The 20,394-nt window shown below is 29.0% G+C and overlaps 2 protein-coding genes across 2 annotated transcripts; one reads left to right on the top strand and one right to left on the bottom strand.

Moving 5' to 3' along the window:
• The first annotated feature begins 671 nt into the window (after positions 1-671).
• Positions 672-6,124, top strand: LOC124844192 (protein LOL2). The gene is made up of 4 exons (XM_047321075.2): positions 672-893; positions 1,374-1,481; positions 1,828-1,937; positions 5,764-6,124. The coding sequence occupies exons 1-4, from the start codon at positions 740-742 to the stop codon at positions 5,830-5,832; spliced, it is 441 nt and encodes a 146-aa protein (XP_047177031.2). The 5' UTR covers positions 672-739; the 3' UTR covers positions 5,833-6,124.
• Positions 6,125-9,043: 2,919 nt separating this feature from the next.
• LOC148193123 (uncharacterized) lies at positions 9,044-10,961 on the bottom strand. The gene is made up of 8 exons (XM_088097946.1): positions 10,805-10,961; positions 10,631-10,720; positions 10,260-10,319; positions 10,122-10,161; positions 9,905-9,998; positions 9,586-9,645; positions 9,406-9,497; positions 9,044-9,292 (listed from the first exon to the last, which is right to left on the bottom strand). The coding sequence occupies exons 1-8, from the start codon at positions 10,924-10,926 to the stop codon at positions 9,206-9,208; spliced, it is 645 nt and encodes a 214-aa protein (XP_087954072.1). The 5' UTR covers positions 10,927-10,961; the 3' UTR covers positions 9,044-9,205.
• Positions 10,962-20,394: the final 9,433 nt, after the last annotated feature.

Raw genomic sequence — 20,394 nt, 5'->3', positions numbered from 1 at the left:
GGATGAACATGCACCAGACAGGATGGCCAAACACTAACTCGACAAATAGGTCAATGAGCCTGGACAATTGTGCACTAGACTAAATAGTTAAATACCAGCTCGACAAACAAGTCATTAAGTCCGAACGATCACCAAATAGATCGGACAACCATGCATTAAATCGGATTGTCAATCATCAATATGTCGAACAAGCCATTAAACCCAAAAAGTCATTAAGTAGACCATTCGATTTTGTATCAAACTACTCATACTGAACAAGTTCAATGAAAATCAACTCTAAAACAAATTAACTTAAGGTTAAAGTATGATTATTTATGTTTGAACTCTGATTAGGATAATCAATCATATTTTATTAGTTGAAGAATATAATTAAAGTAATAAAATTTAATTTCTTTTACTATTTAAGTTGGTAGTGTTTTATTTCAGACTCCAAAATTTTAGGTTTTAAATAAAACAAATCTATATATATATATATATATATATATTTTTTTTTTTTTTTTAATTTTACCCTCAAAAGAGGTTTTTTCTTCTTCTATAAATTATTTCAAAATTTATATTAAAATATACTCTTTAATCTTTACCGTAATAAAAGCAAAATACGCTCTCTATAAATTTTAAATTATTCAAAATAAAAAATTAAGTTTTAAAGAATGATATATTACTGCTGAAGAAGAAAAGAGCACGAAATAGCATACACAGGTAAACTAAGTGATCGATACTAGGCAGCGCAGCGAGAAAGATGCATAGTCAACAAACAGACAAAGAGGAAGACGATGAAGGCCCCCCACCGGGGTGGCAACCAATCACAAATCATCCGCCGCCACCGCAACAGCAACCGCCGCCGCAACCCCAACCGCAACCGCAACCGCAACCACCACCTCCTAGTCCATGTGGTCAGTTTATACTTTTCTTTTCAAAACCCTCTACTACTTGCATTGCTTTCATTTGTTTTATTCGTCTGCAAATTTATCAGCTTTTAAAATTGTTCACGCCTTTTGAATCATCAACTGCACTATTAAGTAGATTACATGTTTTTTCTTCTGAACTACTGAACTTTAAAACGCGCATTCATTTTATTTGGGGAATGTGTTTCACTTTTAATCAGGATTGTGAGCCACGAGTGTTGTTGAGTTAGGGTTTACTCTTTACATTTAATAGCTTCGAGATTCAAGTTAATGTGATTCTGAGTAGGTGCACAGATGCAGAAAGGGGTTTGAATGCAATATCGCAAATTTGTTGTTTGAAGTCTGTGAAAGAGTTAAAGGAATTGGTTTTTTGTTGATATCCCTGAAAGAGTCATTGCTTTTTTTTTATAACCATTTTATGAAATTGGTTATTACTTGATCACTCTGACTGGCAAGCTGTGTGAACAGGTTGGGGTCAGATGGTCTGCGGTTCTTGTCACCGCCTGCTTTCTTATCCACGAGGTGCCAAACATGTTAAATGTTCATGCTGTGAGGCTGTCAACATTGTATTAGAAGGTTGTTCATCTTTCTCATTGGCATTGCTACCATTTCAGTTCTCAAATTTTTTTCGTGAGTTTTGGTCTAGTCCCCTCATGATCCTTTTATATTGTCTCTCTTTTACATAAATTTCTTTGATGTGCTGCAAATGATAGGTGGGACTAGAGGTGTCAGTTGGCACCTCTAATCCCACAGTGATATGAAGCTTTTATTTAAAAAAATCCTTCATATATTGATGTTTTCAGTTCTTTATAAAACTGTATTATATTTTCTTGAAGTTGCCTTACTTCCTTGTCAATCATGACTTATGGCATTCTCTTTTTTGCGTGGTGAGATATTTAAATCAATATCCCATTCCTTACAGCTGATCAGGTTGGGCAAGTTGAGTGTGGCAGTTGTGCGGTATTGCTAATGTACCCATTTGGTGCTTCACATGTTAGGTGTTCCTCATGCCAATTTGTGACAGAAATTGGGGTATGTTAACTGTTATGTATTTAGTACTTTATCTCAAAAATATAGTTTTCTTTTGAGACGAGGTTTGGTTTACCAGACATATTATCATGAATTACTGTGGAGTAATTGAAAGTTCTGTGAAAGGAAAATTCCCTTTAACTTTTTTAAACATTTTGAATGAAATTTAGATTATACAAAGACTATAATATCTACATGTTGTGGTTGAATACATAATGGATGTGTGTAACTTTTATTTGAATTGTTATTGGTGATTGATATATTTAGAAATGGAAAATACTGGAGGGATGCCGCCAATGACTAAAAAACCTAGTATTTTCTCTGCCAATGTAGTGGGATTTACTCTGAATAGAACTACTCTTTGAAACCTTCAGGTCGTAATTAGTGGATAAGATACGATAGCATGTGAGAGTTGGACAAATTTAGATACAATATCATCGTAATATAACTTATATGCATACTATATAACTCATAGGTGTATCGTGGTATCTTGTCCTATATTTGAAGTGGAACAGAGAATGGCAGGAATTTATTGTTTCTTGCTTTACTTTCGTTCTATACTCTTCTATAAATTATACATTGTCAATTGCACCTCTAATGACAGTTTAATACAATTCTTACTTTGTGCGAGCTAAAATAGGAACTCTAAATACTATTTCTAGGCTGATTCTTGTAACCCATATAAAAGGAAACAACAACAACAATTATTAGGCTGCTCAAGAATGCACCACTTTGCTTCAAAGAATTAGTGGTGGGACATGGAACAAAATTGGTAGAATTATTTGCAAGCTGAAGTCCCAAGTTGACACGAGGAAGAGAGATGACATGATTATTAAGAGCTTCATGAATAGACTGACAATCCACCCCAATGCTCACTGCACACATGAAAAATCAAATTAGTGGCAAGTTGTTCCACTAGTCAACATGGAGAGGTGTGACATTGCTTGGAAGAATTCCAAGTTCAGCCAACAAACATCCAAATAATGTCAAAACATAGCTTGATATTTAGACTCACGTGGACGACTTGTAAACATGGACTTTCTTTTCACTCTTCCAAGAAACCAAAGTAGGACCAAGAAACATGCACCAACTAGATATAGACCTCCTAGTATCTAGATAGATTGCCCAATCTGCATCACTGTAGGCAATCAAAGAGACAAACTAGCAAGAAAAAATAAATTGCATTGAGAAGTTCCCTTCAAAAGAAACAAATAGTGTGACGAATAATAGTTATTGCACGTGATATCAATTGTTCCATGGTGGAGGTAGGGTACACTAAGTCACAATAGAATTGTGGCATTTTGGTAGCCACACTCCTAAGTAAAGGAGTTGCACCCTGACTATTAGTTGGCCTAGTGGTAAGTGCTCATTCTAACAATTGGTCTTAAAGCCAAGGTCACAAGTTTGATTTCTACGAGAACAATTGTTGAGGACCAGATTGTTGCAAATGATATCAATTGTACTGAAGTGGAGGGCAGGTGGGTCAAGTTACAATAGAACCATGACGCTTGGACCACTATCTTCTTAAGTAGAAAAAGTTGAGCCCTTATTATTAGTTATAGCTTTTGACCTAGTGATAAGTGCTTGATTCAACAATTGGAATTAGAGCTAAAGTCACGAATTTGATTCTCAATAGGATAAGTGTTGAGGATGAGATAATTACAGGTAACATCAATTGTCCTAAGACGGATTCCAGGTGGGCCAAGTCGCAATTGAACCATGATGATAGGAATACTATGTTTTTAAGTAGAAAGAATTGTTCCTATCTATTACCTATAACTTTTGGCTTTAGTGGTAAACACTCAATCCAACGTAGCCAAGTGAAAATGATAAGGAGTACACAAAATAGTTAAGACTACTCATCACTCACCAATTGGCAATACTTCAATGGATTGTGTAAAAGATCTCCCTTATTATGATATTTGACATTAACCTCGACGAGTATCCGTTGAGGTAATAGATTGAAGGGAAACCATAGAAATTAAATTTGTATTGGTGTTGATGAAAGGATACCTTTGCAGTGAGAGGGGACCTTAAGACCTAAGAAGTAATCAATATCCTTCATTTTGAAGAGGAAGCTTGAAGTGGTTGTTTGAATCTTTGCATGGATTTGATTGGATCTCATAATGACAATGTCATCAACATAGATAAGAATGAAAAATGTCAACAATTGTGTGATGAATAAATAAAGAGGTGTCACACTGGCTAACAGAGAATTTAAGTAAAACAATTTCTCAAATTGTGCCCTAAGAGCTTTTCTCAAGCCATATAAGGAGCAATTTATTTTATACACTATGTCATAGGAGGATAACAAACCTGAAGGAGTCACATGGATTTCTTTTATTGGGTCATCATGAAAGAAAACATTCTTTACATCCATTCGATGAAGAGACCATCCTCTATAAGTTGAAATTCAAAGGATTGAAGAGCATGGGCTACAAGATGAAGGAAACTTTGATACCAAATTAATATTTCTGACTTTTTTTTGTTGTATATTCTTCTATAATAATATATTCTCAATTACATCTCATATGTCAATTTAATGTAATGCCTAATTTTTACAGACTAAATTAACAACATTGACCTTAAATTGCCTTACAAATCTGACCCTTTTTAATTTAAGTTGATTTGTTCAAAAAGGAAATTCTTATATTTATTATTTTCAATTGATTGCTACATTTTTAATCTGACCTATATCACTTTAATTTATGTTGATTGTTTTCAGTTATGAAATTATTTCATTTTATTATTTTAAAATGTTTTTGACTGACACTTTGTTTGATTTTTTAATATGTACCATTTATATTGTATTGCTGCTGCACATTCTTCCTATTAGAGAGAGAATGTTTATGAGTTGAATGAAAATTATGCAATAGATGGTGTCTGCATCAGAATTATTCGGGGCTGCTCTTGTTTGTGTGGTGAATGAAAAATTTGTCCGTAGCAATGCATTAAAGCAAACTGACTGCATGTACTCTGATTAATGACATAATCATTAACTTTCTATCCATACTTAATTAGATATCAGTTAAAGTAGTGAAATTTGAACTAACATGAAGTTTGTATCAGGCGGTCAGACAGGGACATGCACTTGATAGCTATGACAATAACATCACCATAGCTTTTTGGCACGAACTACCGCATTTGCACTAAGAAATTGCTGAATCCCATTAGCCATAACATGCAGAAAAAATAGTAGGCTATAGCCCCTTCAAATAGCAACAGAAATAATGAAATTTTCTTCCCTTTGCTTTAAATCCAGCTATATGAAACGGTTAAAGCAAACTTCCGAGTCAAATTTATACCATCATAGACATTGTTTCCACTCCAATTTTCACTTTCTATTTTTTTTCTCTGGAAAAAAATACATGATAATAGGGGCTTGACAGATCAAATGTACTGAGGGGGTTCAGAGATGGGTGCAAGTGAAACCCAAAGTGGTAGCATAGGGATAAGGGGGAAGAAAAAACTGTTAACTTATCATGTTAGTTTGTATCCCATTCCCCTCAACCAGATTAATTGTTAATTAAAGATTAGGAAAGTGTTAAGTGGTATAATAAGCATATCTCATTAACTAACTAAACCGTGTATTAAAACAGGGTAATTAGTTTATCTTATCCTCTTTCCCGTATCCAAGTTAACGATGACTAGAATGATTTTGCTTTTGTACGGGGTTTTTATTTTCATTAAGGGGAGTTTATTATCTTTCTTCGTTAGACCCTCCTCTTTTGATTTTCAACTGAGCCTACCTTGCTAATGCTATAGAATTTTTATGCTAATACAATTAAGTTTCATTTAAACCAGAATTTCTCTCATGGATTTTGTGCAGGCACACAACGAGCGGCCTCCATGGTCTATACAACAAAGGAAACCAGTTCCTGCAAAATCTGGTTGTTAGTGGCCTGCCTATTGGATCTATCATCCTTGTATATCAAACAAATTAGTTATGAGAATTTATGGATCAATCTCAAAATTGCTTTCCTACAAAGAGGCACATCCATATGAAATCATTATTTAATATAAGATTTTGGAAGCAATTTTTCCATAATTAAGTTTTACTTGACATTCTTCTATTCCTCTTCTTGGTCCCTCTCTTTCATTTCTTTCATTTGTAACCCTTGAATATCCTTGTCATATGCTATTGACTGTCTAAAATATAAATGGATAGAGTTTAATGTCTTTAAAGTGTTTCTTTTCTTCATGATTGAATTGGATTGAATGTTTCATTTATATTCATATTATATATAATTTTTTTATTAATGTATGTTTTCTATATTTTTTTAAATATATTAAAATATAAATTATTTAATCTTGTTTAAAAATAAAGTGATTTTTTTAATTTTTATTCTATTATGTTTTAATGATATTTATTTTTGTTATTTTATTTAATTAATTTAATTAATTGAATACATGACAAAAATAATAAAGAAAAAGTCATAATGATATTAGTACTGAAATGATTAAAATGAATTAAAAATTAAAAATAATTAAAATAAAATAATTGAAATCAAAATTTATTATCAAATAATTATTCTAATATAAATATTTATCTGTGTAAAGCAGTTTGATTTTTTTTTATATCTTTTCGGTTTTTTATGTTTTCCATGTTCAAAAGATGTTGCTTGTAATGATAGAGCATTTGACATGGAAATTTGTGTTCAATATTATTATCATTTTGATTATCGTGATGTACGTGGAAGGAACATGATGTATACAGTAAGATGAACCAATGTCATACCTTTTTAAGTTAAATGAATGGTGGTGACTACAGGAGTTTGAAGTTCTGAAGTTGTCTTGTTGTTATGTTATTGTTGTTTGTTCCTTTTACCACTTACAACGAGTAACATTTTGTGACCATATGTACAATCTAAATAACATTTGCAAGAGTTACAAAGTTTAGTTTCATCATATCCAAAATGGGATTATTGGTCAACCTATATGGGTCTCAACTTTATTCTAAACCTTAAAATGCATAGTAAATAATTAAGAAGGCCAACTATTACTCGTACTTATAATGAAATGAATCAATCAACTCAAAGTAGGCCAAAAACATATTCTTATTATCGTAACAAAAGTTATAATCAAAGAAATTGTTCAAATAGGCAATAGACAATGATGTTTCATTTTGTATTCTTTATTTTCCCACTCTATAAATTTTCTATATTAGTTAAGAATTATATAATTTATTTAGTCTTTATTCTAATAAATTTTCCAGCCATTCATTCTATTAATAAATAACTATATTCAATTAAACTAATTAAAATATTAAAATTTTCGGAGCATTCTATTGATATAAAAGACTTAAAAAAAAATTTTGAAATTTAAAAAAAAAATAAAGAACTAAAGTTGTATTTACTGTATAACTTTAGCAATAATAGAAAAAAAGTTTTTAACGAAAGTCTTAATACATACGAAATAACTTTACTTTAATAATAAAAATGTTGAAGTCGTGTCATATCGTATGACTTCAATCATAATAGAAAAAAAATTGTTTTTAACTCAATTATTTATAAATTTAATGACTTTACTTAAAATAAAATAAAAAAACTAAAGTCGTGCCGAGACTTCAGCTATAATAGAAAAAAAAAATTTTAAACAAGTTTTCATAAATATGATGACTTAACTTAATAAAATAAAATTAAAGTCGTTCCATCTCATATAACTTCAGACAGACAAATCTGACTTAATTGAAATAGACCTAAATGGTACAACTTCTAACTTTTTAGGTTGTCCTCCCAAACTTCACCTATTTTTTAAAATTTTAAAAAGTCAATCCTTTTGCGTAAATAAAAAGATAAAATAATCCTATTAGATAAATTAACAAGTATGAGCTAGATTAGAAGTCAAGCATGGCAGTTTTATGATTATAGGAAAAGAAGTGGAGACCACAAAGGGAATCCGCCTTTTAAACGTGGTGCCAACTCATTCAATTTTTTAAAGAAAGTAACGCTTGCGAGTGTTTGAAGGATTTCACTTTAAAGATTAAAGAATAGTTAGATTCGAGTCAAACTCATATTAAAGAATGTACTTCACTTCTAATAAAAATTGAGAGAATGAGTTTATGAATTTGTTTATATATATATATATATATATATATATTTAATTTCTCATGTTTTATTTAATATAAAATTTAAACTCGTAAATGTATTCTCAACTGATATCACATTTTATTATATGTGGTGCTAATGAACTCAATTCGTATTATTAGTGGATTGAATTTCTTATAATTTATTCATTCATAATCTAAGAAAAACATTTTAGCTGTTATAATTTAATGTAGAGATAAAATGTCAGTATTCTGAAATGGTTTTCATCGTCGATTATGTTTTACCTCAATTTGTCCTCACTTTTTATTCTAACAAGTAGAGTTAATTTTGGCCTTATTTCCATGTTCTTATAGAATGTCATTTGTCATGCTAAAACGTGACAGGCTCTGTTTCCTATACTGTCTCTTCAATATGCTGGGGGGAAAAAATCACGTAAAGGGAAGAAGATTATAAAAGGAAGTGTTTTGCATTGATCATGTAAACTCACATATTCATACCTATGCACGCATCTTGTACAGAAAAACAACTGCTACACATACAAAAACATAGTCACCCTATATCTCTCTAACAAATAACAGAGTTAACTACAACAGTTGTTTCAATTATCTATGCACTAGTGCTACGAGGGTGGACAATAAACGATTTTGCTGGTATCTTTTTAACGCTATAGCTATTCAAATATATTGAATTTCACGGACCAAATTTCTCCTTAAAAATTAAAAAAAAAAAAAGAATGAGACGAGATCTTTCATATGTTTGTGTAGAATTTAAAAGTAAAAAATTTATCAATGTTATATTTTTTCTCCTACTTTTCCAAACAGGTCAATTAAAGATTTTTATTGACGATAGGATTTGGAAAGATTAAGACTGTTAAACCAACCTGAATGTCTTCTCGAAGGTTAGAGCCACTGAAAAACAAATGGTTCTATATATTATAGCTATGCGCTCGGACTTAGAGGAATTTAATCAGAATCAGCAACAATGGTAGAAAGAAAAGAAGGAGAAACATCTGCATGAACAAAGAAAAATATATCATAATATAAGCAGATATTGTCCTGAATTTGTGGTGCAAGAACTATTTTTAACACCTGGTTTGGTTGTTATAAGAGATTAAAGTGAACTGTGTAAAGAGAGTTCATCTTTAGTTTATCTATGATCACATTTTCCAGTGAAATTAATAGAATCAGTGATTTTTACACATCAGACGATCTGCGCATTGCAGTCTTAGTCATCAGGTGGGAATTCCTCGTCCGAGGTACTTTCCAAGAACGAACCAAGCGTTTTTCTAAGAATGCTGAAAGTTTTATCGTCCTGTGAGACAAAAGACAATCAATCGGTTATGTTAATGCCGGGGTGAATATATGAATCAAAGAGAGACGGACAGAATGCAACAGAAAAAAACTATATCCCACTGCTTAATTTACCTGTTTCTTCTTTTTCAATGACTCTTCCAGTTGGGAAATTTTCTCATTGCAGGCCTTTTCTTGTTCAGATATCATAATTCTTTCTTTCTTCCCTGAAGCATTCGTAACGTTGTAGAGAAAATAAAATTATTGAATTCAGGTTGTTATTATCATTAAGGCAGATTAAATGATATAGCTTACTCAGTTGTTCGTATCGCACAAATAGTTTTTCCTTTTCCTCTTCAAATTTGGAGATAATATCTATCAATGGACAGAACAGTAGTTAACGTCTAACCAGCAAAGAGTACAATTATCTAATTCTAACAGATGAATTAACACTATTATATATTTCATAAGTAACACATTATTTCACAGGATTTACCACTAGTATATATTTTAGAAACTGCCAAAGAATCACAATAAGATAACACAAGCAGTTTCAGTTATTTAAGAAAAGGGGATATTACGTTCACAACAGATGAAGCTAGTTAGTCCACAATGACAATCTTAGAGGGAGTACCTTTCAGTGCCTGCAGAGAAGTGGTTTTCTCTTTGCAAAAATTCTCGTGAAGTGCTTGAAACTTGGTAGTTTCACTCTTCAAGGAACTTTCGTACTGCATGCTCGTAATAAAAACAATGATTAAACCAGTTTTGGGAACACACAAATTATCCCCTTGCTATTTATGACTCCATTACCACTATTCAATATCATGCAGAAACCATAATCGTCTACAAACCTCTTTGGAACTCTTCGAAAGTGCTTTAGTAATGCTTTGCCTGACATTGCAACGAGAACATACTGTTTAATACAGTGAAGAAGCGGCAAAAAATATTAAAAAGGTCAAAACAACATACAATTCAGACTTCAAGTTTACCTGTCCTTCTCAATTTTTGACCTCAATCCCTCGATCATAGACTTAACCTCAAAACCCACACTATCACAAACAAAAAACAACAGTCACCAAAACACTGATTATGCAAACAACAAACTAGAAAATAAAATGGCGGTTGCATCAAATTTGTAGCTCCATTAATTCGAATTCAATGTTAGGATCGATATTTTTGGCAAATTTACAAGTCCACGTCAAGCATGCATGTTTCTGGATCACATGAAAGAAGCAATCTGAATCAAAACCGCTAAAACCTTCTACGCATTATTCGAATCTTTCCAGGCACAATCTTCGAAGTTCAAACTACGGTGACAGAAACGTTTCGGGTAGGATTGAAACGTACGCAAACGCAGTACCTGGAAATTGTCTCTTCGTTCTTCTTCTGACCATCCTTCTGAGCCTTGTCTCTGATCAGGTGCAACGCGGACACGATTCCTTTGATGTCACTGCAGATTTGCAGAATAGGTTAAACTTTTACCTGGATTCCGAAAAAATAAATAAATGAAAAGACAAAAGCAGCGAAGACGAACTCTGAGAGATCGAAATCCAAATCGAGATCGAAATTATCATTTGTTGATCGGTTGTTCTTATCGGTTTTCGTGAGTTCGGATTCGGAAGCCCGCTTCCTTGACCCGGATTTAGTTGCAGACATTGCAAACGCTTTGTAGCTCAGTGAGAGAAGACGCCCTGTGAGTTGAGAGAAACTCAAGCGATGCAAGTTTTCTCGCGTTTGCGCGCGCTCAAATCGTTATGTTCACTAATTTCAAAACTTCCACTTCAGCATTCTGTGTAAGAATTATTTAGAAATTACATATAAAATTAAATCTAATTTCAATGTTTTAAACTATTTACAAAATAAAATAAAAATAATGACCTTCTAAATTAAGTATATAGGAAAATTTTGAGTTGAGAAGTTAAGTTACTCATTGAATTCGAATTGTTTTCTTAAGCAAGATATGTCAAAGAAAGTTGATATATTTAAAAATTCATTCTATTCCAAAAAATATGGATTAAACAAGAAAAGTAAAACGTTTTCCGTCCTTTTAGCAATTTATTATTATTATTATTATTATTATTATTATTATTATTATTATTATTATTAAAGAGTATAATTGATAATGTAATTATGCTTCCATTCTTATTCATAAAATAATTATCTTTTCTGTTTTTTTTATTATTATTGCACTAGCCTTTCTCTCTAATGTCACAAAAGCAAACTCTCAGGTATTCTTTTTATGTGAAGTTCGGTATAGCATGTAAATAATGCAATTGTCAAAAATTGAATTAGTAAAGAAAAAAATTAAAATTTATAAATATATATATATATATATATATATATATATATATATATAATACAAAACAATTATTTTAAAGAATAAAAAAGACGTAATGAATTAAATATAAATCTTACAATAAAAAAAATGCTAATGTGTACTTTACCTACTTTATCTGAGGCACTTTGTATTTATATTGCGCTGTTATGGGCCTTTACCTTCTTTTGGGTCTAAGTAGGACCCAATTGCCACTGGTCCATTTTTTTAACATGGTAATCAAGGTTATTTAGATAATTTCCTGTTAATTAAGTAATCATTAATTGTTGGTATCATATTTGAGATTGTCCAAGATTTCGAACCGCAAAGTAGAGACCGTTGATTATAAGCTGACAATCTATTCTGTCTAAGAGGCTGAATTAAGCGAGAATACGAATCACATTGTACATATGTTGACGATTTCACTTAAATACATTATAATGTAACATTTCATCATATAAATCTATTATATATAGTAAATTTATTGACTTTTGTAATAATACTTTAATTTCTATTTAAAATAATTTGTGAAATCTTTAAAGAGTAAAATTATTACAAGTGAGGCCTAAAGTATTTAATATTATATTTTAAATGAAATAGTAAAAGTCAGTTTATAAAAAGAATTTAAACACTTATTTTTTACTCACTTCATATCACCAATTTTCAAAAATCTCTCTTTCTATATATTTTTTCTTTAATAAAACACAATTTTGTTAATGGTTTTATGAGATCTTGAATAGGTTTAGAGCATTTTGAATTGATTGAATATTTGTTTATGTTAGTATATTCAATCATATTGGAGTTTTTGTCTCTTCATTCTCCTTCTTGATTTAGATGTTAAGAGATAATGTTGTCAATCTTGAATTTGTAAATGCTTACTTAAGTTGTCTAGATTGTTGGAATAGATTCCTAAGGAATCATTAGATAGAAGCACACTTCAAATTATGTAAGAAGAACTAATATCATTTTTTTACAAATTGATGGTTATTTTTAATATTTGGACAATTTGAAATTTGACATTATAGGTGTTGTAGGATGAAGTAGTGCCTTGGTATGATGATATATAATGTTGCATGCTAAAAATTGTTATATGAATGATTTAGAAGTAGAAGAAACATTAGAAATGTTGGAGAACCATTAGAAAATATTATATAATTTCAATTTGAGTTGTTCACGAGTCAAGTATTACTCAAAAGACATATATCTCGCTTAATTGATGTGATGATTTCTCAAGTTATATGGTGTATAGATAAAGTTCTTTAGCGATGTATTGTGACTTAAGAGAGACTAAGTAGTATGCATTAATTGTATAAATCACCTTATGTTGCTTAAGACATGTGCAAGTCATTCAAGCAACATGGTGCATAACTCATGTGATACTTTATATCTTGAGTGATGTCAAGATGAGTATTTATACTATAAAAGCATATACTCAAGCATTAAACAAGACACTCAAGCATTAAATAAGAAAAATGTCAATTTTAATAAAAACATCAATATAACATTTATACAAAAAATAAACTTGATCCTAATTTGGAAAGGAACAATATTGCTCCATTTAAAAAAAATGAGACTAAATTGAATTAAAAAATAAATATAAGGATTGACACTAACATATGACACTAACATTATTACTATCACATCACACTAACAGTACTACATGACATGATAATAGCTTGATACGTGAATGAAAAAACTTTAAAAAAATGAAAATAATTAAAATAGATTGAAAAAAATTAAAAAATTATAAACACTATAAACCGACATGTGACATGTCCTTAAACCATTAGTACAAAGCTAACTAAAAGGACTAAATTAAAATAATTTTTTAAAAAATAGACTTAATTTAAAAAAAAAGAGGGGCCTACTTATTAAAAAATTAGGATAAAAAGACTAATTTAACCTATTAAAAATTATTACAATAATAAATTTATTTAGTTTTGTAATAATACTTTAATTTGTCTTTATAAAATCTCTAAAATGATTACAAAGTGAGGTCTAGAATATTTTAATATTAAACGTTTATCTTTTAGGTCACTCCAAATCACTAATTTTCAAAAAACTCTATTTTTGTACATTTTTTCTTTAACAAAACACAATTTTGTTTGTGATTTTCTTATTTGATTGAGATCTTCAAGAGGTTTAGAACATTTTAAACTTATTGAATCTTTGTTTAGGTAAGTATATTAAACTATATTGGTGTTTTAATATCTTCTTTCTTCTCCTTCTTGAGTTAGATGTTAAGAGAGAATGTTGTTGGTATAGGATTGAATTTTTAAATGCTTTTTTAGGTTGTTTGGATGATTGTAAGTGATTCCTAAGAAATTATTAGATAGAACCACGCTTCAATTTATGTAAGAAGAACTAACATAACTTTTTTACAAATTGATGGTTATTTTTAATAAATGGATTGTATTAAATTTGGCACTATAGGATGAAGTAGTGTTTGGGTATGATGATATATAATGTTACATGTTAAAACTTGTGGTGTGAATGATTTGGAAGTAGAAGAAACATTAGAAATGTTGGAGAACCTTTAAAAAATGTTCTTTAATTTGAGTTTGAGTTGCTTTCGAGTCAAGTATCACTCAAGAGGCATATAAACTTTCATATGATATCTAAATAGTGTGCATTATTTGCAATAACTACCTTAATTTGCTTAAGAGATATGTTGGTTGCTCAAGCGTTGTGGTGTATAGTTCAAGCTCTTGAGCGACATATTGTCATTTAAATAAGGTCAAACAATGTGCATTAATTGTATTAACCACCTTGTTTTGCTCAAGATATGTGCAACCCACTCAAGTAACATGGTGTATAACTCAAGTGATGGCTTTTATTAAGTGATGTCAAGATGATTATCTATCCTCTGGAAGCATATAATCAAGCATTAAACAAGACACCCAAATGATATTGCTTTTTTGTCAAATGTTGATTCCAAACATTTAAGAATGATGATATAAGGTGGTGAACATGTGACATAAATATGTGGCACTACATAACACGTAGGTTGTGCACGTTGGATGGATGTTTAAGTCAACAATGGGGAAAAGGTGTTTCATGAACTTGTTGGATTTATCTCAACAAAGTAGTGGTCACCCAAGTGTTGGCTATAATGTTGAAGTGATGTACGATGAAGCAACAAGGTAGTTGTTGGAGCAATGAGAACCCTAAGAGATCAATGGTCTCAGGTTGTGTTTCACTTTGGTGAGGAGGATACTACTTAAGTGAAGTGGATGTTGCCTTACTTATCTTGAGGAGGTCGCTTGACAATGTGTTAGAAGATGTTGTCATTGTATTTTATACATGTTAAGATGTATGATTTAATATATGTTTCCTTAATGGTATGATGAGATCAATTACATATGCGTTGAAGGGCATATGATTAATGTTAAGATGCATGACATGATGATATATGTCAAGTGTTAATATATGATGATATATGTTTAAATGTGAATTTATTTACATTCATATAATATGGTGATGACAATATGATATGATGATGTTATATTTTAATGTAATTATTAGTCAACTCTTGCATGTTATTTTGTGTGTATGGGTAGGAAAGGGCTTTGGCCCTAGTTATTTTGGAAATTATATTTCGACTCTTTAACTAAAGCATATTCAAGCTAGTGAAAAAATGTAGGACTTTAGGCTTTGGTTCATAAGTGAAGCATACTCTTTACTTTATGCTTTAGTTATTTCTTAAACCAAAGTCTATTAATTCCTATATATTTTTTTTAGAAAAATATTGTTTCAATTTTTTTCCCTCCTCAACATCCCAACATTTCCACCCTAGAACCACCACAGAACCATCATGCTCTCCACCAACAAATAAAGTCACCACAACCTTTTTCACCCCCACATTGAATAAAAGACATTAAAAAAATACTTGTATTAGGAAGAAAGGGTTATGAAACAGAAAAAAAATGCAAGATGAGAGAACAAACCTTTTTGCTGCTTTCAAAATAGAAAGGAAAGAGAGGCTCGCAGTGGTGACGTGACGACACAGTTTACATTGTCCATGAGGAAGGGAAGGGAGAAGAGTGGAAGAGTAATAGCGAAAACGACGATGTGGTTCGTGTTTGGCAACGAAGAAAGAAGTATAATGACTCTTGCAGTGAAGGAGTGATGTAACAACACAAATGGAAAAACTTTGACGAGAGTGCAAAATTTGTAAAATTTTAACTCTAACAGACAAATAGGCCTCGATTATTTAAATAACTTAAATCTATAGTTTTACAAATAATTTCAAAAATATCATTAGAAACATATACTAGTATAGACTTTAGTTATTTTAAAATTAAAACTTATATTTATAAAAAAAAATAAACATGTTACCTCATTTTAAAAGATTTCACTTTTTAAAAACTAAACCATATGAGATGATTTCGAAAGCATTATATAGTGATATCAGTGATTATACATACTACAATAACATATGTTTCGAAGGTAATTGATGGTTGTGTTTTTATTTGAATTTTGTTACTGTATGTTATGAGGACCTTCCAACTATAAGATGGTTGTATTATACAATTAAAGTATGTATATAGTTTACATATTTATAAAGTTTTATTAAGTGTTCGCTAGTATAATACAAACTTTTTTTAAATCACAACTTCTTATGATATTTTCATTTCAATTACCAAATTTCAATTGTTTGTTTATGCAAAGTAAGAAGGAAGGGAAGCACTAATGGCTTTGGAGAACAACATTCAATCTAAAATGGTTGGAGTGGGTCATAAGACCTAATATTAGTTGTCAAATTGGGATGAGAATGAATAAGATTTATTGCTTTGAAATAAGTAGGTCATGTGCCTCACTCACCAATTTATTGTATCAATACATTGGATGGTAATAAAATCAACAAATGAAGTTTAGGATAGAGTTACATTTGGCTATCTTGATGTGTAGGGCACTTTAAACGAAAAAATTCAAAAAAAAATCTTTCCATGTGAGAAAATAAAAAAAAAGTTACTATAATTTTAAAATTACAATTAAAAATATTTTCCACCAAAATTAAAACTTAAAAATAAGCATATATTTTGTAAGATTATTATTGATTATGATTGATAATATGATAAATTTAAAAATGACTATTACTGGTTTTACTAGTCTCAAGGAGTTATAATCTAAATTTTTCCAATTGTGATGCTATGGACTATCATTAAAAGGTATAATTTTTTTTTGTTACGAAAAATTACTCATTTTGTAAAAAATAGAACTATAAATATAAGCCACATAGTTATGTAAAAACTAAAAGTTAATCAGTATGATTAGACTATTTAAAATTCATCTTTAAGTTAATAAAAATATTATCGATATAAGTGAGAGTGCAAACAAAAAAAGTCTTCCAAATGAATTATTCAGCAAGCAATATATTATAAGACAGCAATAAAATTGACATTTTTTTCTTTGAACATGTCACTTTAGACTTATCCTTGGAAGGACCCAAACATATAAAAAGATTGCAGACATAACCTATTTCTTGTTTGACATAAGCATATTAATTTGGATTTCAGTATCTAAAACTACATGATTGATTTGACCGATACAAAAATAAGTGAGTGTGGACATGAATTTAAAGGAGAAAAAGCTGTGACCCAACAACTAGCTAAACTTGGATGTTATTTAAATTTATCTATCAGCAGAAGACTGTTGAAGTTCATTAATTGCAGCATGATAGCATACATGGGCAATATCTTATTGTGAACAAGGGTTAAAATCCACTCATCAATTCAGTCTACCATGGATTTAACTATTATTGAGTTTTAAAAAAATTATATTAAAAAATATAGTTTATTAACTTGTTTATAAATTTTAAATTATATTAAAAAATTAAAATTTTAAATTTAAATCTTTGTTAAATTTATCTATTTAAAAATATGATATTATAAATAGACCAGAGACATCTATAATTTGATATTAAATAATAATTTGTTTTATATTTTTGTGTTTTTAATTATATTTTCTAAATTATAAGTTTAATATTTTTAATTTTTTTATTAAACTTTATTTAAATTTTAAAAAAAGATATTAGTTTTTTTTGAAATTGAAAGAAAAAGTATAATTAAATAAACTTATAAAATATTTAATCTATTAACCAATAATAAATTTAAATTATATTTAAATTTTTTAGACTCGTTAATAAATAAATTAATAAATAAGTTTGGTTAAGGTTAATCTGTTTTAACAGTAACTTTGTTTTTTCTATAAATTCTTTCTTCTTAATGGAAAAATAAATTAAGAAATGGAATAATTTTTGCATAAATTAAAATTCTACATAAGAACTAATTTTGTAGAAACATTATGTACGGATTAATTTTAGTATATTAACTTGTCTAGTTATTTTTGGGTTATTTTCAATTTTGTCTTGCTCTTTATAAATTTCAATATACCAAGAAATCAGTTCTCTCTTTCACACTCAAATTAAGGATCACCATGGCTAGTGGCATCAAGCATAGGGACAACAATGAAAGTCTTCAAAGATCACTACGTCATAAGTATAATTCAATTTCATTGAACATCTAATTTCTAGATCGATTTATTGAATTTGGGTATAGTCCAAATTTAATATTTAAAATTTATATATAATTATTTAATTTATCGAACTTATCAAATATATATATATATATATATATATATATATATATATATGATAAATTAATTCGGATAGATTATTCAGTTTTCGAATTTATATTAAGTCAATTTGAAAAAAATATTTTTGTTTTAAATGAAGGAAATAAATTATTAACAGAAAAATGATATATGTGATTTTAATGATGATTTATGATTTTATATATTTTATCATTAAATTTTTAAAAAATATACCAATAATGAAATTTAAAATATTACTAAAATTTATAAATATTAAGATATGAATTTGGTTTGGGTTGGATATTAATAAAATTATAATCCAATTTCTGTAGCCGTGTAATTATTTTGAATCCAACCCAACTCTATACTTAAATTTATTTTTAATTTCTTCAAATTCAGTGTGATATGAATTTTTTTTTCTCAATACTTCTATAATATTGTTCTACTGCTATACAAGGGAAGTTAATACATGCTAAAATCTTCGAATCATTTATTTGTAACTCGTGACTTTCATTATGATACTAAGGGTTGCATCTAACACTTATTAGAGAAAACCTATAGTTGAAAATAAGAAGGCAACTGTTTTTAGTTAAAAGTAAGCATTGCTATTTAATTGTAATTTGACTTACGAGAGTTACACATTAAAAAATAATTAATGCACCACGTAATAATAATCCATGTGATTATTAAATATATGAAGAGCTTATCAAATATCTAAGTCAGTCTACAAATAAATAAAACATTCAAATTAATGTGATACTTTCATTTAACAATATAAATAGTGTCTCGTTTAATATCAAAATAGTCGTTGTAAAAATATATTTAATAAAAATAATATTACAAGATAATAACACATATTTTCAAAACTGTTTACGATTCAGAAACTAAAATAATATCTCACACATTTAAAGACTAGATTGATCATTTATTTACTTTTCTCTCTTCACAAGCTTTAATAAATGCAAAAAATATACCTTCAAGGTCATGGATAACACTAACAATTATTTGTGATAACGACAATTTTATATTATATAGAAAATAATTCTTATAATATTCTTTAATGATTTATATTTTTTAATAAATGATCAAATTAGTATCTTAAATGTGTAAGACAAATGTCTATTTAGTTAAAAAGCAAATTACAAAAATACTATGTTTCTTAAATATTTTTATTGGTGTTTGAGTAACATGTAGTACTAAATAAATGATATTGCAAGTGACATTAAGTAACAATGAAATCATAACTTTTAATTACTACTCTTGAATGAAAAGAGTCGTGTGTTTCATTTAAAATTTATAAACTTTTAGACTGATGCAATTTTTTTTTTATTTCTTTTGGTCTAAAATAAACGTTTACAATTTTTTTTTATCTTTTTAAGTGAATAATTGATCAATAAGTAACTCTATGGCTGACTGAACAGGATTGATACATATAATATTGTTAAGTAAATGATAAAGATCAAAACATATTTTTCTTATTAAAATTCAAAATATATATAAAAAATATTGAAAGCCATAAGCAAAATCATAAATTTATTTAATCTATAAAAATATATTTTAAAATGTAAACAACTTATAATTACTCTTTCAAATTGAATAAGAAATTACATTTTAAACATCAGTACACTAATAATTATAATTAAAATATAACTACTAACGTGGATCAAGGTCGACGGTTAAGTTTTTTATGTATCCTTTAAAGTTTAAGTTTTGTTTGGTAAAAATTTTTTATACCAAATTATTTGGATGGTTCTTGTAAAAGGTACTTCGGTACTAAAGTTAATACATGATCAATTGTATATTATTAATGTAATGATGCATGTGTTGCATGTTTAATGCATGCATCCAAAGTCATACCTTAGATTTTTATTAAAGTGATTGTTATGGTTTTTATTTTTTTGTCGTCCTAATCCCGACTCAATCATATCTTAATCGGTATTAACATGTTTATTTATGATTACCATTTTATTAATCCAATCATTATGTAATTAGTCGACAGGTTGGCCAACCGTGTTAATATGTCCAAGATAGTCGGCCAAATGTAGTAGATAAAATGTGGTCGGCCAAAGACAGTAAGCCAAATGTGATCGATCAAGAGTAATTGACAAAATGATCAATCTAAAAGTAGTTGGCCAAAAATGATTGATCTAGAATAATCGCATTCAAATATGATCAGTTATGGATGTTCGATGTAAGACTCGTGAAAAATATTTATA

This window comes from Vigna umbellata, chromosome 9 (assembly GCF_029865625.1).
Source record: "Vigna umbellata cultivar VRB3 chromosome 9, Vumbellata_1.0, whole genome shotgun sequence".
Classification (NCBI taxonomy): Eukaryota; Viridiplantae; Streptophyta; class Magnoliopsida; order Fabales; family Fabaceae; genus Vigna; species Vigna umbellata.
The sequence above is the reverse complement of the archived record's forward strand: the minus strand, read 5'-3'. Positions and strand labels throughout refer to the sequence as shown.